This window comes from Felis catus, chromosome A1 (assembly GCF_018350175.1).
Source record: "Felis catus isolate Fca126 chromosome A1, F.catus_Fca126_mat1.0, whole genome shotgun sequence".
Taxonomy (NCBI): Eukaryota; Metazoa; Chordata; class Mammalia; order Carnivora; family Felidae; genus Felis; species Felis catus.
The window spans coordinates 66,972,534-66,996,249 of NC_058368.1; the positions used below are offsets into that span (position 1 = coordinate 66,972,534).

At 44.2% G+C, this 23,716-nt stretch overlaps 1 protein-coding gene across 5 annotated transcripts in view; it reads right to left on the reverse strand.

Moving 5' to 3' along the window:
• ABCC4 (ATP binding cassette subfamily C member 4) overlaps positions 1 to 23,716 on the reverse strand; it is a 262,924-nt gene that overhangs the window by 33,149 nt on the left and 206,059 nt on the right. For all 5 annotated transcript variants that reach the window (XM_023252655.2, XM_023252659.2, XM_023252657.2 and 2 more), the window contains 5 exons: positions 21,638 to 21,757; positions 20,246 to 20,356; positions 19,184 to 19,284; positions 17,473 to 17,664; positions 8,269 to 8,424 (listed from right to left, as the gene is read on the reverse strand). In XM_023252655.2, the coding sequence (XP_023108423.1) occupies positions 8,269 to 8,424; positions 17,473 to 17,664; positions 19,184 to 19,284; positions 20,246 to 20,356; positions 21,638 to 21,757 (680 nt within the window). The remainder of the gene's footprint in view (positions 1 to 8,268; positions 8,425 to 17,472; positions 17,665 to 19,183; positions 19,285 to 20,245; positions 20,357 to 21,637; positions 21,758 to 23,716) is intronic.

The following is a 23,716-nucleotide window of genomic DNA, read 5'->3' on the forward strand; positions in this document are numbered from 1 at the left end:
CAGTTAAAAGTCACCCTTAACTTTCTCATAAGCCTTCTCCCTGCTGCATCTGTGTTTTTCTCCTCTTCTTATAAGGACACTTATCACGGGATATACGCATCACCCAGTCAATCCTGAGATCCTTCACTTAATTACACCTCCAAAGACCACGGTACCAGGGGTTAGGACTTGGACATATCTTTGGAGGAACCACAATTCAACCCAATACAGCACCTTTTTTCCTATTATCTACTGCAATACTTATTTTATCTTTCTACTATTTTAATTTTGGGGCACAATTTTATATGCAAAGCTTCATAAAAGAAAATTTTCACTGTCATAAATAAATAAATAGTCTACCCTAAAACTACCGAACTTAGGACCAAAGACTGAACAACAATTTAAGCAACAGTAAGAGTTCCTTGTCAGGGGAATAATCATCATTCTATTTGGGATTTTAAATTCTTCATTCATCCTACTTCAGAAATTCTTCAGATTCTACTTGATCTTACTTTGTAATTATCAACTCAAAGAGTCCATCAAGGCCAATGCGTCTCCTCCTCCAGCTGATTCTCTGAGGTTTATAAAAACGACAGGGCCAGATGGGGGAGGGCTGCTACCCAACCTTCCTCACTTCCTGATGCTCTGCCCCGTCCCGCCAAGGCTCTGAACCATGGGCAGTATCCACTCCGGGGCCCAAGCTGAGAGACTCTGAGGACTGGTGGTTAAGGAGATGAAGGGGCTGAAAGAGAACAGGCTAAGGGATGGGCTTCAAGCCAGTGAAAGAAGTGGGAGGTGGTCTCTGTTCATAGCAACCACGAGCCTATCCAGGTTTACGTGACCTGTTGGCCTTCATGTGCCTGTCACAGTGCAAATGCACATCCGGTAAGAAGTCTAGGAAAAAGTGTCCACCAGGCTTTCAAAGTACGCTCTATGGAAGTGTTACCTAAGCTCACCTACCAAAAAACTGCCTTGTTGTTAAAAGACAGACCTTTCTTCCTTTGTGAAACGATGAAAAGGCCCTGTATCTGCCCATTTGGGAGCCACGGTTTGGGTGGTTCAACAGGACAGGCACAGGAGCACACGTTTAAAGTTCGATCGCCTACTTCATTAACAGGAAGGGTCCCTCTCGTCACCCCCTTCACCTTTTTCTCTTTGGGAAAGTTCCTGAAATGGATCCATCTCTCCAAAGACTGGGGCACTAATGTGGGACTTGTTGCCGAGATCGAAGTTGCTCACTCTGATGCTGAGCCTGCAGCAGCTTTATGCTGAGTTTTAAACAGAGACCTCAGCTATCTGTAGGCCTTAAGGAGGCCCTGTTAATTATCAGCAAGTCACTGCTATCATAAATAGAAAAAGTTACATTTTCAGCATTTCCCAATGCAAGAAGGGTCCCCACTTAAATCCATACAGTCAACCTAAAGGGATACAGTAGGCGACTGCTCATGTTTAGTTAGCAGCTATTAGAACAAAGTAGTTCAGTAAACTAGAATATTTTTTTTGTTATGACATGCAAAGATGTATTCCAAAATGAGCACAATTTCGATCAAAACTTGAATGAAGAGAATGATTTATTAAAAGATTAGCTGAATGAAGCTGCCTTTTTCTTTAAAAGCAGCAGGCAATTTGTTAACAGTGTCTGTTTCACCATGCCCGTGTGCTTTATGCATGGTGCTCGTTTTGGTTTCTATCTATTCCGCTTTTATCCACTTGCCAAGTAAGAAACCACTATATTATCTTCAAAAGGTGATAAAAGTATTCACAGGAGACACACACTGCAAGAGCAGATAAGGGTCAAATTAATTATCATTTCTGATAGGTACTATTATTTAAAGTACCCACCTCCAAGCAATTGAAGTTAATAAACTAATCTTATAATGAATAAGTGTTGTAAAAAATGTTTGCAGGCAGAACATTTCAGTGCAGAGATTTATGGTAGGACATACAACCTTCATGTAAACATATACACTAAATATATTAGCCTAAGTATATATTTTTCTGAAGGTACACAATTAAACCTCATTTAATAAGAGTTAGCTGGCATGCTACGGTTAGGTAAACCAATGTTTTTGTTTGGGGTAATATTTTAACTGAAACGTTAGTATCAAACCTGGTTGTTGTTGTTTTTTTTTTTTTTTTTTTATCAGTTTCAAGTTGACTTTTTTTTTCTTTTTATCTTTTGTGCCATGTTCAGCAATTTTTTCCTTTGTTACAAACATACCACAAGTTCGTATCAGCCATGTGACCCAAAATGGCCACCTCTGAATCAAAGCATTTGGCGTAGTAAATTGATAATCCCTCAACACAACGGGGAGACTGAGAACCATGGTCTTGTTAGCCCTTTTGTGTATGCTACTGGAAGACAAACCTCTCATTATCCCAAAAAGAAACCCTACCCACTAACCTTCAGAAGCTTAAAACGACCCTGGTCCAAGACAAAAACCATACAAGTGGTTACAAACCAGGCAGAGAAAGCACAACACTTTACTGTACCCTAATCACGCCAGCCCCCAACCAGGAAACCGCCCTCTACTAAAATATATCCCCCAGAGCGGCTGCTGGTTCCATGCGTCCTGACAGCTACATTTTCATTTCTGAGCAAAGCACCTTTATTAAGGGCAGCTCGTCTCCCAGTTGCAAGAATGAGACAATCACCTGAAGTAGCTTTAAATCTTGATTTCCTTTTTTTTTTCTTTTTTTAAAAATCCTGTAGCCCCTGAATGAACCGATCATCATCCATATTCAGAAGAAAAGAACATTGTTTGCCGACAAAGGAAAAAGAATTTAAGTCGTGTAAAGTCCTCTTTCGATACAGAAAGGTCAGGAGCTCTGGGGAGCAGTTCCAAGGGCTTTAATGAAGACTTCAGTGTCAGAAACAAAAGGCCGACTCCATTAGGCTAGAATCCAGTTGTATTTCTTTACTAGTAACAGCATACCCACCTCTTCTCTCTCTCTGAGTTTTGTTCTCAACAAGGGAAGAAAAAAAAAGAGAGAAAAGAAAACCAGGTAATAACGAAGAAGTCTTAAAGAGACAGCTTCGCTTAGCCTTTTCCAACCCACTGAGGATAACCCAGGGAATAGAAATACCAAAGGAGCACAGTGGACTGCTTAAAAAATATCTAGGTTTTGCTTTGATTTTAAAAAGTCTATTAAATATAAAAAGCGAATCTGTTTAATCACGATGAAGATGATAGCTGTTGATCTGTGCCAACCCTTGGGGTGCAATCGTAAATAATGAATTTGCATGGAATCACTTTTCCACTGAAAACATTTTCTTGGTGCCAAAAGGAAAGGGGCCTTAGATGTAGAGAATCCATCCAAAAAAGTTTTGAAATCCGTTTTCCCAGATCCTTTCAGATAAGTAAGTTATTCCCTAAATATAATCTCATCTTGCTATTCTCTTTGGGGAATGCGTTTAACTATTTAAAGACGCAAAGAAAGCGCAAAGGAGCGCAAAGGAAGTGTCCATTTTGGCTACCCATTCTGTTTGTAAAATTATTTAGAAAGCACTTTCATGTTTTACTTCCTCCATAAATTGTACAAATCAAGGAGTACATTCAAAGAATACAGTGTTTTCCCAAGTTCCCTGCGGGACTGGCCCCCAACTATCCCCACCGCTCCCTTGCCTCCCGTTCCCACGACGGCCCTGGCTGCTATCACACCTCTCCCAGTTCTGATCTCTGATGGCGTGGTCAGCAGTGACTGAGACGAGCCTGGCAGCGCGGGGCCGCCACAGAAGCTCACCGCTGCAGCCAGGATCACAGCGAGACAGAGCCAGGGAACAGGGCGCCGACCTGGCTCACCTAAACCGGGAACTCCAAGCAACATGTCTTCATTCTGCTCTGCAGAGACAGCTCCAAACTCCCTAGTTTCCTAAACCAGGGTGCTGAGACACAAGGAGACGGTTTCCTATTCATTTTGGTGGAAAGAGTGGTGGAAGTCGTCCTTTAAGGGACCAGGCCAACAGCTGTTCCCACCTCTGCAGCCAGTCACACTGTCAAGAGAGAGGGCTCTCAGCTCTAGCAAGGTAAGATTTCGAGTATCTTCTCCTGACGCTAGCCCATGACACTTAAGGGAATTAACCCCTTTTCCTAAATTGATTTTCTTTTAGTGCTGAGTGTGCCTTGAGTTAACTGTATCCAGCAGCCTTTGTTTCCTTACTGGAAAACAGGGCTAACCCTGTAGGGCTGCTGTGAGAATCAGGACCACCACCAGGGCTCGAGGTATGGGGCTAACATGTATCAGGAGCCCAGCCAAGCAGGGAACAGTGAGGGAACGTGGTTTTCAAACTGCAGGTGCAGCCAACGGATCATGAAATTAATTCTGTGCCTCATGACCATTTTGTCTTTTCTATGAACTAGAACAGAATGGATATAATAGCAAGTAGAGTGCAGAGCACTAAGAGTAATCATGTTTTGTGGAATATTTGTGTCTGCATGAGTGTGCCCGCGGAATTGTGCTACACAGCAGTTGTAGGGGGGACTGCAGTCACCAATGTGCTCTGGTCCCTGGAGGAGCGGTTACCTGCCCGAGAACATTCTTGACATAAACAGGAACCCTGGCTCTGCCACATGCTCGTAAAGTGGGTTAAACTCATTGTGCCTCAATTTTTAAATGGGTCAGATGAAGATAACCATAAAATTGTGAGGATGAAGGCGGAGACAGTAGGGAAAGAGGCTCAAATATGTGAAGGATTCCACAAATATTAGGAGTTATTCACACTTGTGTAACTCATCTGGGATTAAAACAAGCACAGGAGCAACAGAAATTGGAGACACAGCCTCCGGAAGAGCTAGAAAAAAGCGAGCATGTGGGGGGAGTGGAGAAAGGATGCCAGGGTCTTCAGGGGGCACTGCAGCGTATCAGTGGGGTACAGAGCGGTGGTCGGGAAAGAGCAGGTGGGAGGGAGGCCAGAAAACAAAGTGATGTTCTCTCTTGTTCCTTGCGAGAAGAACGCTGATAGGTTTCTGTTACACTTTACCCTCGAATTCTTATTGTGCACACTTTTGTTTCACTCTTTTAAGTTTATAGAAATAATCTGGTTTGTGTGATAAGCAACAGATGTAAAGGAAATCACCAGGGATCACAAAAACATAAATAGAAATTAAAGAGCAAAGTCCTTACAGAACCTGTTACTTACTTTTACGTAAGTAACCAGAACACCCAAAAGGCTAGTGCCCTGATCCTTAGTAAAAATAGTAACTATTTCCTAAGAATTTCTAAGAGCAAGGCATTGGGCCACAGACGTTTTCTCATCCGGTTAAATCTTCATGACAAACCTGTGAGGCAGCAATTACTAGACCTGGCTTAAAGACGAGGACACTGGAGCTCGGAGGCCAAGTGATGTCATCAGGGTCACTCACACAGTCCTGAGACTGGGCAGGAATAAAAATATGGGTCATGTGATCTTAAAGATTCTATCCTGGCTGCCTCCTAGAAGATACCCTGGGACCCTTTACACATTACACGGTCTCTCTAGACTCTCTTTAATCAACAAACATTGCCCCTTAGAGACAAAGGCACACAAAGTGAAAAATGAAAGGTTGTGTGTTTACAATGGTTGGTGATCATTATCTCCATGGGTACAAAGCTTAGTACTGTTTTGTAAGCATGCTCTCCGGAGTATGCACCTACAGCATGCTCCAAAGTAGGGTGGGAAGTTATGGAAGAGGACCAAAACCTGTGGTGATGTCAAGGTGTATTTAGTCTTTGCTCAGATGTGCTTCCAAAACATTACTGGCAGAGCCAAGAAACATCCAACGTTATTTCTTTATTTATACAGTTCTTTTATGTACACAAGCATACAACCATTTCTTATTAAGAAGCATTAAAAATAACACGGGACGTGTTCCTAGGTCCTTTCATCCAAGGACATGAAAGTACTTTACAGGCACGCCCATTGTTTCTGCTCACTAATCTCGTTTGGCCCATTTCAGAGATAGGTACAACCGAAATACAAAACTTGGGAATTTCAACTCATTTACTTTCTACTGTAGTCACGAAGTCATGAATCTAACAGCCAGAGGAAATCTTTAAATATAGGGGTTGAAAGTGCTGCAAATTCCTTTCCATTTTTCCTGAAAGGGATATTTTAAAAAACAAATTTCTTTTTTCCGAATGGATAAAATAGATGAAGATGATAAGGTGACAGGTGGAGAAAAGGTCACCAGATGTACCGTGAGGACCATTTCATAATGTATGTAAGTACCGAGTCACAGTGTTATACACCTGAATCTAATACTGTATGTCAATTATTCTTCAATTAAAAAAAAAGACAAAGCATAGAAGCATCAGGGATAGGAGTTATTAAAAATTTTTTAATTGTGCTAAAGTACACATAACACAAAATTTACCACTTTAATCATTTTTAAGTGACCAATTCGGTGGTATTAAAATGCATTCACATCACTGTGTAGCCATCACCACCGTCTAGGTCCACAATTCTTCTTTGTAATTCCAAACTCTGTATCCATTAAACTAACTCTCCATCCCTCCCTCTAGCCCCTGGCGACCACCATTCTACTTCCTGTCTCCAGGAAACTGACTGCTTAAGTACTTCATGGGAGTGGAATCCTAGGGTATTTGTCCTTTTGTGACTGGTTTCTTTCACTTGGCACAATGTCAAAGTTCATCTATGCCTTAGCTCATGTCAGAATTTCCTTCCTTTTGCAGGCCGGATAATAGTCCACTGTGTGAACACACCACACTTTCTCCACTCACCTACCTAAGGACATCTGGAACACTTACACAGTTTCGCTCTTGTGAATACCACTACTATGAATATGGGTGTACAAGTACCTCTTAGAATTTGTTTTCGATGATTTTGGCTACAAAATCAGAGGTGGAGTTGGTAATAGGATAAGATCATTCTATATGATCATTCCTATGTGATCCTATTTTTGTATTTTTAAGGAAACTCTGTTGTTTCCCACAGTGGCCTCATTTTATACCCACACAAGCAATGAACAAGGGTTCAAACTCTCCCACTAACTTCCAAGCACTTGGTGTTTTCTTTCCCTTCCCTCCCTCTCTCCCTCCCTCCCTTACTTTTTTTTTTTTTTAAGTAATCTCTATACCCAAGGTGGAGCTTGAACATATGACCCCAAGATTAAGAGTCACATGCTCTACTGAGCCAGCCAGGTGCCCCAGTGTTTTCCGTTTTATTGATAGTAGTGACTATTGGGGATGAGATGGCATCTCATTGTGGTTCTGAAAGGAGTATCCTGATTTAAAAAAAAAAAAATTTTTAATGTTTGAGAGAAAGTGTGCGTGCACATGCATGAGTAGGGGAGGGGCAGAGAGAGACAGAGAGAGGGAGACACAGAATCTGAAGCAGGCTCCGAGCTGTCAGCACAGAGCCTGATGCAGGGCTCAAACACGCTGATGGCAAGATAGTGAACTGAGCCAAAGTCAGATGCTCAACTGACTGAGCCACCCAGGCTCCCAATACCTTCTGAATTTTTACTGAAACTGAAATGATGGACCACAAGGAATGAAAGGTGCTTCTACTGTGCATTATCCAATCACTAAAACATTTCCTGAAAGTCATACTTCTATTAAGAAGCAGAATAAGGGAACAGAATCAAAGCCCAGAAAGAGATGGCCAACTGCACCCTCCATCATCACAGCAGCCAGGTCCTGGGTCTGCGAGCAGCACTCCACAGCCGCTGACCCAGTCCTCACAACGGCTCCAGGAGATGCCTTTTGTGGGAGAGAAACCTGAGGTCCAGAGACATGGGATTCCTTGTCCTGTATTTTTCTCACTATTCTCTACTGCTTCCTGGTTACAATCATTTACTAATGGCTAGATTCTAAGTCTCCCCAAAGCATCCATATACACAGTAATTCTCAAAGCCCACCAGTTTCACAGAAAGCCCTCCATGGAGAGAATTACCTTTGAGAAGTTACATTTCCTACAGCAAAAGTCTACCACTAAAACATTTAAAATCCACATTTCCCTACAGAAGCCTCTCAGGAGCTAAACCTATCATTCATCATTTTCTTTTCAGAATCATGTGGTTATCAGTGGATAACTCTGGGGTACTTGGGGAAGTTAGAGTCCAGACATTTCACCGGGTAAGTTATTAAATCACACACACATGCACGTGCACGCGCCCAAAAACAAAACCTGGTATCCGATGAAAATACTTCCTGTTAAAAATATGTTCTATTGGGGCAAAAGGATCAATCCTTCAACTTAAAAAAAAAAAAAAAAGGAATAAAAGTAAAAGCAATTAAACTTAGGTTCTCTTATAAAAAGGACATGTGAGGATGCTCTGACTTGTATACCTGAGGTATGATGGACATTTTCTTCCTTAAGTCGTGGAGCCCAATTTCAGTTGTCAAGATCTTATCAATCCAAATTTTACCTTCTGGTTCTGACAATCTAAAAAGGGCTGAGATGAGGGAACTTTTTCCAGCTCCTGTTCTTCCCACAATGCCAACCTGTAAAGAGATCCAGGAGGGGATTAAGAAGTCACAAAACACAATGTATCAGGAGAAACTCTGGTTGTTGAAGACAGATTAAGGAAGTTCTATATTGAATGTAGTCCAAGAGTTTCTCAACTTTGGCACTGTTGACATTTTGGGCTGGATTATTCTTTGTTGTAGAGAGCTGTCCTGTACATTGTAAAATGTTTGTTGCTATCCCTGCGCTCTACCTACTAGATACCAAAAGCACCTCCCGATTGTGGCAACCGAAAATGTCAGACATTAACAAATGTCCCTTGTGTCCCTTCGGTGGGTGGGGGAACTGCCCCTGGTTGAGATCCATTGGTCTAAAGAAAAGTTAAAAATAGCACAATCAGCCTGCCAGCAGTGAAAACCCAGCAATCTACTAAGGGTTGATAAGTAAGTTTCAAAATTAGCTTTATTCCTAGTGTCTGGTTATTTTGAACCTTAAGAATTTCTTGGATAATTTTAGTTTGTCAACAAGTCAGAAGCAATACATAAACAGGTAATCATTTTCCCAGAATTCTATTACATAAGAGGTGATATAATTATTCTTTGGTAGAACAACCAAATCATTTCTGGCTATTAAACACCTGATTACATTCTGTCTCAAAAGGAAACATCTTAACGTTTTAAAATGCAAGTCTCAGTGTCTTAAAAAACAGTAGCCAGTAGCTGAAATACCCATAATGAGATCATCATCGACAACAACAACACAAATAACATTTGCTATTTATATGGGGCCTTTCATCTGAGCAGTTCAAAAGGCATTTTACAAAGTAATTAATACTCACAATTACCCCCTTGGGAAAAATACGTGTCCAGTATCAGTCTGGTTATTAGAACCAAAGCACAAGGAAATTAAATACACTGACAATAAGATCAAAGAATCAATATAAAGCAGGTAAAATGCCAGTCAAGAACGAAACTGTATTGCACAAAATTTGTTGTCAGCTGTGTGCATTTAAACCTATATGCAGAAACTGTTGTGGGTTGTTTTTTTTTTTTTTTTTTTTAAACCAAAGAGCTTACCCAACTACAAATTCCCTGGTGGGAGCTTCCCAAGAGATGATATCATCTCATCTAGGTATCTGGAATCAATGAAGGGCACAGGACAGGCTTTCAAACATTTGTAAATTTTTAAAACTCACAACTTTCAACAGAGAATAACTTTCTGAGCACTGATTCTATGCTGGGAACTTTACATATTATCTCATTTGAGTACTTCCCAAGTTTTAAAGCTTAACTTACACAACGATCACTGATGGCATTTCAAGAGCGAGTCTACTTTTACAGAGATAAACGTTAGGAAAAGTGGCTTCACCAAATTTTATAATCTTCATAGCCACTTTATACCTTACAGTAGGTCCTAGTTTATATTTCACAGATGGGTCATTTTCTGAACATGGGTAGGTCCTAGTATACTAGTCTAGACATACATGGCTTCTGTGTGCTTCTGTGTATCTCTCCGTGTTCTCAAATGTAAATCAACAGGTATCAAGATACAGGCAAGAATTGTGTCTCTGAGAAAGTGTGTACGTTCCCGTGCTATCATCACAACTATAACTGATCCATCTGTGCAAACTGGAACATTTGTAGACTTTTGGTAAAGGGCTGGGATATGAGAGGGGGGCAGAGGCCTGCCCACAACCACAGGTCTGTGGTCTCCAAACTCAAGTGAGGGTAAAAACAAACAGGAAATTCAAAGAAAACCTGGTTCTGGCTATTTCCCTCTACTCTCCAGTCATCAAAACCATAGCCTGTGTCTTTCACAGTTCACCAAGAGGTTGTATTACATAAGAGGTGTATTACATAAAAGGAAATTTCCCACGGAGAATATCACCAATATCAGTTAGTTTACATTCTCAAAACCAAAGAAATACTTGAAGATACTCTTATTTTAGCTGATTTGCAACTATCCCCATATGTTTCCCCAACTAGGCTGAGGCTGGTTCCTGACAACCACACCAGCACGTTAGACATTTCTAGATCAAATCTAGATCAAGTTCTCTTTCTAGATCAAATAAGAGATAAACACAAGGAAAGTGGCTTCACCAAATTTTATAATCTTTATAGCCATTTTGTACCTTATGGTAGGTCCTAATCTATATTTCACAGAGGAGTCATTTTTTTTTTTAATTTTTTTTTTCAACGTTTATTTATTTTTGGGACAGAGAGAGACAGAGCATGAACGGGGGAGGGGCAGAGAGAGAGGGAGACACAGAATCGGAAACAGGCTCCAGGCTCTGAGCCATCAGCCCAGAGCCCAACGCGGGGCTCGAACTCACGGAGTGCGAGATCGTGACCTGGCTGAAGTCAGACGCTTAACCGACTGCGCCATCCAGGCACCCCCAGAGGAGTCATTTTCTACACATGGGTAGGTCCTAGTATACTAGTCTAGACATAACATGGCTTCTGTGTATTTCTCCGTGTTCTCAACGGAGATCTCTTCTAGATCAAATGCAACATGATTAACACATAATTTCCCACTCAAAATAGCTGCTTTTCCAACTTCTCCATTTTAATCTCATGACTTCTTTCCTGGGCTCATGGGCTCAACACATTCACCCTCCTTCTCCAGCTTTCTCCTAGTCCCGCATGGTATCAAGCCCTAAAGATGCTACCTCCACAATGTTTTATGATTCAGTCCCTGACCTGAGTGCAAGGCTGTGTTACCTCGATTTAGTTTTTTTGAGAGAGAGCGTGCACGCGAGCAGGGGAGAGGGGCAGGAGAGAGAGAGGGAAAATCTTAAGGAGGCTCCAGGCGCCAGATGTGGGGCTCGATCCCAGGACCTTGGGATCATGACCTGAGCCAAAATCGAGGGTCGGACATTCAACTGACTGAGCCACCCAGGGACCTCTGCATTACCTTTTAGAAAACAAAACTCTTTTCTTGACCATAATCAGTGCAAATGAATGCAGAAACTTAATAAATACTAGTCATAACCCTAACACTTTGATTTAAAACCATTCTTTAGAGGATGTATTTTCTGTCTGGAATTAAGTGTATGCATATGTTAAGATACAAGCTCGTATATTTACACAAAATGAGATTAATGTGAACATATTGTAGTAATCTGTTTTCACTTAGTATTTCAAGAAAATATTTTAATGGCCATATAATATTACCGTATATGCGATCATTTATTTAACAAACCCTCCATTTGGGGACATTCAGGCTGTGTCCAATATTTTGCGATTGTAAGTAGTAACTCTGTGTTAAATATCCTTGAAGCCAAATCTCTGAAAACAGCCCTAATTACTTCCTTGAGATAAACTCTCAGATGTGGAATTGCTGAGAAACAGGTATAAGCACTTTCAAAGGAGGCTGTCAAGTACTGCCAAACTACCCTCCAGAAACAGGACACCAGTTTTGGCCCCCACCTGTTTTCTCTGTGCATTCACGCACCTGGGCGTGACAGCTTTGTTTTAATCCACATCAGTCTGATTCCAAACAGTGGACTCACTTTCGCCATTACGACCTGCTAGGGGAACAGGGTGGCTACTGGCTCCCTCTCCCCTGCCTCTTCCCACCGTGGATCACGGGTGCCCTCCTCTCAGAATGAGCTTCTACAGGGCAGCTCCCTGCCTGTCATGCGGTCCCAGGAAGTCCCTTCTACGGGAGTGTTCCAACTGACTCTCCGTCCTTAACCTCCATGAGTCGGCTCCCTTGGGGTGACCTGGAAGGTTGTGAAGATGAAACGTGAGAGTGTGTGCTACACACCTGGTAATTCATTCCCTCAAATGCTCTTCACTCGCTGGATCAAGGCATCACACCTCTGCTTACGCTGGTCCCACCAGCCCGGACGCCCTTCCCATGCTTTCCACCTGCTGAGATCCTACCCACATGTCACCAAGTCTACCTCAAGTGCCTAATACCTCGGAAATGCTCCTCCTGTTCCTTCATGCGGGCTCCTCCCACCCAGAAGAGGTAGGTCATCTTTTTCTAAACTTCGATAAAAACTCTGACCGCCTTCTAGCTTATTTAGTAGCCATTTTTATACAACCTCCTTTCTTCTACTGGACTTTCTTCTACTGGGATCTGAAACAGATTCAGCTTCGTATTCTTTGTATTGCATGCGGTGTCCTGCGCCAAATGGGCATTTTGTACAGAATTGAGGTGTTTAAGTCAGGATGGGAGAAACTTATGGAAAATCTATCGCCATAGTGTTGAGGTACAGGATAAGCCGGACAGAGAAGACAGACGTGGCAAACAGATCCTATAACCATAAATACTAACTCAAATGGCCATGCCCTCATTTTTAGTTGTTGCAGACAACAACTTACACATCAAAACTGGTTATGGCCATTCTACACGATCGTCGTCTGAGCATTTGTTTTGTGCTGGTTTTGGTGCTGGGCGTCTCATCTCGTTGGAGGTGCACAACCCTAGAGGACCTATGACTTTCATTTTGCAAAAGAGAAGACAGAGGCTTAGTAAGGTTAATTAGCCTGCCTGAAGTAACAGAGTCCAAATGGGGCAGGACAGACTCAAACCCAGTTCTGCCTGTTCCTTGTCCATTCTGCTGATGGCCTCTTCATCACGTGGATGGCCTGGCACCTCGTTATGTCCCTCTGCCTGGCCCGAAGAAAGTGGGGAGAGGTGTGGCTGCCAGCAAGGAACTGGCCTACCCCACAGATCCCATCACCTGATATTTAGAGCATGAAGTGGATACAGGGGAATATACTGTGGTGAGTGGACAAAAGAGCCCACAGCTCTGAGCAAAGAGGTGGTACCTGTGGTCAGGTGGGCTAGTTGTCAACAGGAAGAACAGGCACCTACGGCTGAAGCTAGGAGAAGAACATAGAGCACCTGGCCAACAGGCCAGACAGACCTAGTGTTCTGCTTGGGGCAGTGAGGCTAATTTTTCATCCCACTGGGTGGTGAAAGGGCCTTAGATATATTGCTACACTGGGCTGTCCCCGACTCTAGACCCAAATCCCTGTAGGAGGATATGGGGAAGCCACAGAGAAAAAGGAATGTTGTCTATGAGGCAGCCAGACTACACTGAAAAGGCAAATGCATGCTTAAACCTGGAGTCATAGAGAATTAAATTCTAATGTAAATTCATGACTTGCAGAATAGAAAAGTAAATAAATCAGCAGGGTGGTAGCATAGAACTTTCTAGAGTGTCATGCTCAGTCACAGAGGGTGGGATAATTCATGAGCCCAATTTCAAACTGTCAAAGGATATTTCCTAGAAATCATGAGTTAGAGTCATCCACAACTGCCTGTGGGAGAGAGGACTTTACCAGGGTGGTGCCTTGTTCCAAGGCAATTCAGAGACAAGAGGTCTGGGTGGGCCTGAGAGTCAGCATTTCCAAGAAGCTCCCAGGTGACACAGGTACCACAGCCTGGATAGCAAGGAATTAAGAAGTCAGCAGGGGAAGGGAGGCAAGCTGGAGTGAGGGGAGGGGTTCTTGAAAAAATATTATGTAAAAAAGAAGAAAATGTAGGAAACTAGTATTTTTGCACGTTATAGCAAAGTCTAGTACACATCTGTAAAAATGTATTATCCAAGTAATAGGTCTGAGCAAGAAAAAAAAAAATAACAAACCAAAATCAATCTACTTCTAGAGCTGGAAAATGCTTTAAAATGGCCCAGTACTCTTTAAAATGATCAAATCTGGGGCGCCTGGGTGGCGCAGTCGGTTAAGCGTCCTACTTCAGCCAGGTCACGATCTCGCGGTCTGTGGGTTCGAGCCCCGCGTCAGGCTCTGGGCTGATGGCTCAGAGCCTGGAGCCTGTTTCCGATTCTGTGTCTCCCTCTCTCTCTGCCCCTCCCCCGTTCATGCTCTGTCTCTCTCTGTCCCAAAAATAAATAAACGTTGAAAAAAAAAATTTTTTTTTAAATGATCAAATCAACCACAAAATCATCTAAATGAAAAATGCAGCCAGTGTTTAGAATCTAACCAGGAAGCCTCGGGTGCTATTTACCTCATTTGGGCTCTTTATTTTTACTTGTTATTTCTTCCATTAACTAGAAACCTGTTTACTACCTGTTACATTTTCCTGTTTATTAGAACTCCGGGGAATCTGGACAGTAGAGGAAAAAGCTGGAAGAATAAAGCACTGCTTCTGCTGTGTTGGCACATTCCCACATCGTCGACCCCACAACAGCCTCTCCCGAGCAAACCCAACCCCAAAGGACGGGGGCGGTGGTGTCCCTAAATGCTGGGGTGGGTGGGGAGGAAACGATACCTGGGACCTACATAGGCAGTGAAGTCACTTCGTGACTCTGAAGCCTGGATATGATCACCAATGACATAAACGGAGCCAAAGGCGACACCACCAGTGGACCAAGACACAAAAGTTATTGGCATTATTGCAACTATCTCCAAATTCGATCCCTACCCCCAACATTGAGAATCTCAGAGAATCCTATGATTTGGGGGTAAAGACCAAAAAATACAAATCTGTTATGTTTCTAAGTTGTACTACAGTTTCTTAGGTGATTCATAATTTATGGCTTCAAGAGAAATTTAAGATGCATGCAGATTAACAGAATTACGTTTAGAACATGCCATCTGATGGACACGCTGTGAGCCAGCAAACATCCCTGACGGTGCTCACAGGGACAGAACTTCATTAAGAGCTACAGTTAACGTTTCCCGGCACAGCAGCCCTCTCCTCACCTGCATTAAGGCCGGAAATAATCAGGAGCCAGCTTTTGCCATGTGATTTACTACAGCTGCTCCCTGGGTATCATTTGGGCATTAAGTTCAACATTTCTTCTTCCGTGTTGCAAGGGTATAATCATCACATTATGGCTACAGTCCACTCAACGGGTCTGTGGTAGAAGGAGCTTGAAAGAATAGTTCTTCAGATATCTAACACATCTAGGTGCGGGGTCGCTTGCAGGAGCTGGCTGGGAAGTATTTTTTTTTTTTCAACGTTTATTTATTTTTGGGACAGAGAGAGACAGAGTATGAATGGGGGAGGGGCAGAGAGAGAGGGAGACACAGAATCGGAAACAGGCTCCAGGCTCCGAGCCATCAGCCCAGAGCCTGACGCGGGGCTCGAACTCACAGACCGCGAGATCGTGACCTGGCTGAAGTCGGACGCTTAACCGACTGCGCCACCCAGGCGCCCCTGGGAAGTATGTTTTTGATACTGGTTGCTTCACACCTGCACGTTACTCCCTCCCGTCCCAGCCAGCAGACCCTCAGCACCCACTGTGTGCCCTGCAGGATGCCATTTTCTGGGGGAACAAAGATGAAAATAGGATGCTCCCTGGCCTGAAGCAGCCTCAGGGTACTGTGAGATACAGACCCCAAGTGGCACAGCAGGCTGCAAGTGCTACCTTTTATGCTTTAATTTTATGTTTTTGTGGTAAAATGCACAGAACACAAAATTTACCAGCCCATTTCTTAGGTGTACACTTCAGGGGTGTTACATACACTCACACGGTCGTGCAATCTCCAGAATCCTTCTTGCCTTGCAAAACTCAAACTCTGTCACCATGAGACACTAACTGCCCACTGACTGCCCCCGAAGCCCCTGGCACTCATCTCTCTATTGTTTGTGTCTGTGGATCGGAGCAGGCTAGGAATCTCGCATCACAGGCTCTGTCCTATTTTGCCCTCAAGCTGATTTCATTTAGCACAATGTCCTCGACGTTCTTGCCGTGTCAGAATTTGCTTCCTTGTTAAGGCTGGAATACCCCACTGTGTGGACGGACCACATTTGCTTATCCACCCATCCACTGATGAAGAACGTGCAGTGCTTCCACTCCAGGCATCCATAATGCTGCTAGAAAGTCAGGTGTGCTATGCCCGTGATCTTCAGGGGCGCCTAGGTGGCTCAGCCGGTTGAGCATCGACTCTTTATTTCAGCTCAGGTCATGATCTCACGGTTTCTGAGTTCAAGCCCCGCGTCAGGCTTCGTGCTGACGGTGCAGAGCCTGCTTGGGATTCTCTGTCTCCCTCTCTCTCTGCCCCTCCCCTGTCCGCATGCGCTCTCAAAATAATAAACATTTTAAAAACCATATGTAAGATGTTGTGGAAGAACTGAGGGTCTCGCAGAGGCAGATGCATTAGAAGTGACTGAAAATGAGACTTTCACCAGCCAAGTGACAGAAGGGAAGGGTCTCTTGAGACAGAGGGGCAGTGGGTGCATGCTGGGGACAGGGTGCAATGGAAAAACCTACACAGTACTTATTTGGGGGCACTGCTCATGTTAGGAGTTGAGGCTGGAGAGGTAGGTGGGGAAAGAGCTTCCCATGGCCTTGTCTATTCTGGTTTCACTGCTTCTTCAAGAGCCCAATCTGGTCTGGGAAGAGGGACCCAAGTCTCGCTGCTGGCAGACTTAGACGGTGGCAAGTCTGTTCTCTGTGTATCATCCCTTGTCCCTTTCGGTTGCCTTTCATCAACTTTGAGCAAGTCTCTGAGCCCTTTACTGCCTCCCGCTAGGGGCTCTGACTCTTGAGCCCTGACTGGGTCACAGATTCTGGGCTCTTCTCTGGTGGCTGAGAGCTGGCCTGCAGTCCCAGCTCCAGGGGACCTGGGCCTTGATACGGCTCCAGCAGCAGCTTGTCCAGGCTGGGAGCTACTGGGGGCCCCGTAGGGATCAGATCCGTGTGTGGGAAAGAAGCACTCTATGGGTAGAAGGATGGGGGGGTTGGTTATAGGAGGGCAAGTCTGGAAAGGGACAGGGATGGAGGGCCGTAAACAGAGACCACCACGGGAAGGAAGAGGAGGATGTGAGAAATACAAAGCAGTAAGAATAGGTGGGAACCAGAAACTGAAGTGTGAGTGACGAGGAGCTCCCAAGTCTCAGGCACGAAGAATCATATTTCAGAGAGTGTCCTGGCTCAGCCCACCAAGCACCACGAGGCAGCTCACAACACGAGGCAAAGTAATGCTGGCATCCCCGTTCCGTGGTCAGTTTCCAGGCAAGATTTACCAGTAATATCATCCGGTCTAATTTATATCCACAGAGACACAAGGAGTCCCCCTGACGCGTGACCAGAAAGCCTGCAGGTGGATGAAGGGTTAAATCTGTAACTGAAATTGTCAAGAGGCAAGATGGTTTCAACAAACCTTCTCCCTTGGTTTAATGAGCGCTGTCACGTGCTTCAACACCAGAGGCCCGTCTAAACTGTATGTGAAGTTAACATTATCAAAGACAATCATGCCTTCTTGGGGCCAGGTCGGTGGAGGGTGGTTCTGATATTCCCAAGGGGCTTCTTTCTCAAGGTCTGTATATTCAATCACCCTTTCTACTGAAATCATCTGAAAGACACAGGACATCACATGGGTTAGGAAGGGAGGTTCTCATCCATGTTAAGAGACTGTAAAATGAAATGCTCTTTGATACTAGCTAGTTAAGTGTATCTCAGGTGCCAATACCCCCAAAGGCGGCATCTGATGAGGACTGATGCAATTTACACACCTGTTCATAGTCTTGTAACACTTTCACTTATGGCTACTTCCTTCAGCATTACATTAAAACTACAAGAATTAGAGAAGTAAATCCTGAGATTTTATTTTTCCACTTTTCACACCTGAACAAAAAAACCAAGGATTTTGTCAAAGAAAGGAACACTTGTGGCCAACCATCTGCAATCTTGCTACAGAAGAGCCATCTGTTTTAGGGGAGTTGAACTGCCTAAGTCATCAAAAAAAAACTTTTTTTTTTTTTTTTTGAGAGAGAGAGAGAGGGAGGGAGGAAGGGAGAGGGAGAACGAACAAGCTGAGAGAGGTATACAATATTAAGCAGGCTCCACACTGAGTTCAGAGCCCAACATGGGTCTCGATCCCTTGACCCTGGGATCATTGACACCTGAGCCGAAATCAAAAGTTGGGCGTTCAACCAACTGAGCCACCCAGGCGCCCCCATCAAACTCATTTTAGGGATGCCTGGGTGGTTCAGTCAGTTGAGCGTCCGACTCTTGATTTTGGCTCAGGTCATGGTCTCACAGTTCATGAGTTCGAGCCCCGTGTCAGGCTCTAGGCTGCCAGCACAGAGCCTGCTTGGGATTCTCTCTCTCCTTCTCTCTCTGCCCTTCCCCTACTCATGCTCTCTCTCTCAAAATAAATAAATAAAAATTTTTTTTTAAATCTCATTTTCATGATCAGTCACTTTCTACTCTGTTAGAAGAGCACGCTGGAAAGATTTCTCTTTCATTTGTCTTCTCATTTCCCTTCAGGAGAAGGTGCAACTATTCCAAAGAGGAAAGAATTTACTTACTAAGGCCTCCTGAACAACCATCTCGACACCTTTGCCTAGCATATTCTGAGAAGGAGCTTACCCTACCAGAAAGAAGGGACATCAGCAAATTCAGGTGCTCAAAAACATACAAGAATAAATGCTAAAATGAGGCAGAGGGAGGGTAGGCACGCAAGGGGAGATACCTACCTATTCATTAAACGAACCACCTCAAAATACTGAATTCTTTTATCAGGAATGAGGAATTACCCATTAAGAAGCAAAAATAAATAGGCCTCTAAGAAATTAGCTTATATCCTCTCCAGGACTTCAGAACCTCCCTCCTACAGAGAGAACATTTATTACATTTGAAGACAGCTTGCGGTGAATCTAAAACCCGCTGACATAGCACACAGAAGACTGAGGAAAAGATGTGTATATTTTATTTTACACTAACTTTAAACAGATGGAAGAAGGATCTGAAAAACTTGGGTTAGCTCCGATGTAAAAATAACAGTTTTAATATTTTACATAAGAAGTGCTTTCATGCCCTTTAATGGCAGGGAGACTTGAAAAGGCTAAGAACGTAAAGATAAACATTACCATATTCTCCACTTCGGCGCTCTGCCTGACGCACCACTGGAACATCCCCATGAGTGTCAGGGCGTAGGACAACGCCAGGCCAACCTGCCCGGCATCTAAAGCTAAAATAGGAAGGAGAAGGGAAATCAAATCAGTCCCATTCTTAATCCCGAGTACAGGTCCTCCTCTCACTCTACCAAAACGACTCCTTTGTAATACGTAAATACTTGACACATGATGATAGTAATAGTTATACTTTTACTATCTGATGACTAAGACCATAAGACAATAAAAAAAAAAAAACAACACTATAAATTCAGAAAGACTGTTAAGTGAGTTTATGAACTCCAACAGGACTGACAAACACCTGACAGTATTGCATAGGTGACAAACAATGTCATTATTCAGACTTTTGGCATTACTGTTTCAAGAATCATTACGTAATTTCACTTTCTACATCCAATGCGACCACAGTTAGAAACCACTAAAAACAAGGCAATGGGTTCTGAGAGCCAGCCTTGAAATCTAAAATACTACTCTCACTGTTCCATTATTAATACTGTGATTCAGTGCTGTCACAATGGAATAGTCAGGGGTAGCAAATTCACCCCCTGCACACCAACACCTGCTCATGTGGTGCCCACCTGGTGGGGAGCATAGCATTCTCTCCTGCTGAATGGCTTTCTCAACCCACTGTACCAGGCTTGTATGCCCAAGAGATCCTAGCAGCTCTCAAGTTAAAACCTAAAGCCCTAAGCTGGACAAAACACTTAACGGAAAACTTGGTTCTCTCCATATTCTCCAGACACTTCCCCAGGAAAGTACAAAAAGTTAGCTGCTACACTCACATGGTCCCCAACCTATGCAAAGATAAAAGAAACTCATCAGGGTCCAAATAAACACTCTACACAGACCACACAGCAGAATCACACCCAGCCCAACACACCGCGAATGCTTTAATGCGATCCGTTAGAACAAGACAGTATATGGTATTGGACAAGGTGGTAAGGTTTAATTTAATAACTGTAAACGCAGCTATAAATTGTAATCATGCCACAAATAGTTATTCACATCTGTACTTACTTTTTGCCAGAATCAGGGACCCAAAGGCAACGACAATGACAAAGATGGCGCAGATGGCATCCAGACGCACGGCGAACCATCGGGACGTAGTCAGAAACAAGAACCATGCCTCTGGGTTTGCGAAGCATAATAAGCAAAATGAATAAGCCAAAAAACCATGTTAATTACCTTGAACGCAGGAGAACACTTTGCCTGGTTGAGCTACACGAGAATTTTACACAACATGGAGATCAAAGCTGCACACCTAAGGAACCAGAAGGTTCCAGAAAGCCAACTTCTGACACAAAGCAATGTACGGTACAGGCAGGAATTGGTACAGTGGCTTTGTGGGAGGCATGCATTGAAAAATTCAACCGAGGGGCACTTGGGTGGCTCAGTCGTTAGTTAAGGCATCCAACTCTTGATCTCAGCTCAGGTCACGATCTCATGGTTCGTGGAACTGAGCCCACAGCATGGTCTGTACTGACAGTGTGGAGCCTGCTTGGGATTCTCTCTCCCTCTCTCTCTGCCCCACCCCCACTCACACTTGCTCACTCTATAAATTAAAATAAACTTTAAAAAAAAGAAAAGGAAAATTCAACTCAGAGGTTATAAGTAGAAATAGGATAATAAAAACTTCGGAAAAATGGGCTCATCAGTACCTTTCTTAGAGTGCCAGGCTCAACATGAAGCTTATCCTCTCATGTGGTTTACTGTTCCCAGCTGATAACAGACAGCAAAACCTCCACTTTGTTTTCAGTACTTTCCATACTTACTATGGGGTCCTGCACACAGTGTTTATTACTTAGGAGCCAGTATCTCAAGGATCATCTTGCTAAAAGTTCCCACATCAAGTAGGTAGCAAATCTGACAATCAGGAAACTGATTTCCTCAGCAACTTCTGTCACCCTGAATGCTCTCAAAATAAGAGTTGGCAAACTACAGCCTGTAGGCCAAACATGGCCCACCACCTGTTTTTGTAAATAAAGTTTTATTTGAACACAGCTATGGTCATTTGCTGATATACTATGTTTGGCTGTGTGTTCCTGTTATAATAGCAACGCTGAATTGCTACAATAGATAACATGGTACACAAAGCCTAAAACGTTTCCTATCTGGACCCTTAACAAAAAAAAGTCCATTGACCCCTGCCCTAAAGGGACAGAAAGTGATGGAAGGACAATGCAAGCCACTGGGGGTAGGGGGGATGGGGGAAGCAGTGGTGTGACAGGGGGAAGGGGGAACACACAGGGGATTCTGAGAGGAGTCATGGCCCAGGGGAGAGGACAAAGACATGCTGAGGAAGGATGTGGGGCTGGGCCAGTGGTGAAACAGACAGAGAGGTGCTGCCCAGCAAGACCAAGAGAGGGGGCATATCCCGTTCTTTGAAACCATTTCCAGAAACTCACAGACCTGAATGCAAATCCTGGTGTGCGTCAAACAGTTCCTGGAACCTCTCTTCAGCTTCATATGCCCGGATGGTCCAAAGTCCCTGGAGAGACGACGATAAGTGGGAAAACACCGGGCTCCGTGCTGGGGAGGCAGACAGACAGAAAGTCGGTGAGGCCGGACTGAGGAGAGCACCTGACTCTCATGCTGTGTGGCCACACATCCCACTCAATGGCACACCCAGAGCTTCTGGACGGGCTGCCCAGGGGAGAAGGGACGATGCCCTTCCTGGAGAGGGAACAAACACGTCAGCCCTCAAACTCCTGGTCACACTGCGCTTCCCTTTAACGACCCGAAAACACAAGTTTCTCTTTGAACCTATCTTTGACAAAATTCAAATCATGGCTAGATTTAAATAACTAAATTCTTTCTTTGCTAACTCATTTGTCCAAGGTCCTCCTCCAATGTGGCCTTCCTCCAGAACTCTTCCCTGACAGCCTTCTGCAAGGAAATTCTGTTCAGGAATTTTTGAGTCGCTAACGTTCTTACACTGAATTCTGCTACAGTTCTCACCACACGGAATCATGGTTTGCTCCACCTGTGACTATTAAGGACTGGGATCTAGTCAGTATGTCCCTGAAATGGTAACAGGTTGGTGAGAAGTTCGGTGAACAGCCAGTCCCGCTCCTGCGTCAAGAATCTCTTTCTGGGTGACGGAGAACGCAGGTATTGCAGTGCCCTTGCACCCACGGGGCCTGTGCAGCCACAGGGTCTTTGAATAGCTTTGACTTTGGCTGGAGGCAACTCCCCTGCTGGACACCTAGCCTGTGGAGGTCACGGCATGACAGTGACATAACTCTTTCAAAACCTGACCATGGACTTAGTGGCCATTCTCTTTTGAGTAACTTCATGCTGGTTTGGGGCCTGAGGTCACATGACCAGCCATCTGTTTCCCTGCCATCTCCTCTAAGAGCACCCTGTGTGTCAGCACCAGGGGCTGGCTCCTGCCCACCAGGGAGGTGTTGGGCAGGGATGGTCACGTCCGGCTTGCATCCCCCACCATAAATAAGGCCATGACCAGCTGTTGTCAAGGGCAGGACTGTGAGTCTGTGGCCTCTGTCTGGGCCTCTGTGCACCTGGGTGTTCAGGGGAAGGGCAGATCACTTATCTCCTGAGACACTACAGAAGTTTTATAAAATGACGGACAGAAACAATTCAGAGAAAAACTCAAACTTATTTCAGAGACTGATCCTTAGCCTGGCATCTGAACGCCTGTGTGTGACAGTTCAGTCACATGGGCACCACATGTATGGGGGACAGGGATGCTGGGCACCAATGTGCAGACACAGAACCTCCTCTTGGAGCTTAGTGTCCACAGCTCCTCAGGCAAGGAGGAGGAAGGCTTCCCCACAAAAGACAGTGGGGCTCAGCAAAGATGGGACGCCCTGGGCTGTGGGCCTGCTGTCCACCTCCTCCACTGCGGACCTCTTTCCTGAGATACTGACTGAGGACATTAACTGTTAGGGGCCCGTGCCTGTGACGCTCCTTTAAGGAAAAAGACCTTCTCTGAACCGAGGCATGACCTAACATTTCCCCCTGTATCTACTTCCGGCAAAGAGCCTTAAGTGATTCGGTGGTGGTTTTGACCGTCCAGTTGTATGTTTGTGATCTAGCACCCATACCACTCTCTCCCTTCATTTATACTGAGTCATTTTTAGCCTTTATTCATTTTAGCTTCCTTTAAGTTTGTACTTTTAAGGCAGTAATATGAACATAAGGGGACTGAGTTCACGTCCCAAAGAAGAAAGGCTGCAAGCTCCGAATAGGCCTTTTTTGCACTTCTCAGCACATGTCCCAGTCTGTCCCCCAAGACGTGGTCAATGTGGAAACAGGGTGCTTCCCAGGATGACTCAGCAAAGTTCCAGAGTTCCTATCAAGAAAGTACTTACAGTCCAGCTCCAGGAAACACCAAGAACTCACTAGAACCATGTTCTTATTTCTTGAGCAAACGGTGTGATATAAACAGTTTCATCACAGAGAACGTTTCTAAGAAGGAAGGAGATGTGGCTACTGACTCAGGGAGAGTCCTTGAATGAAATGCTT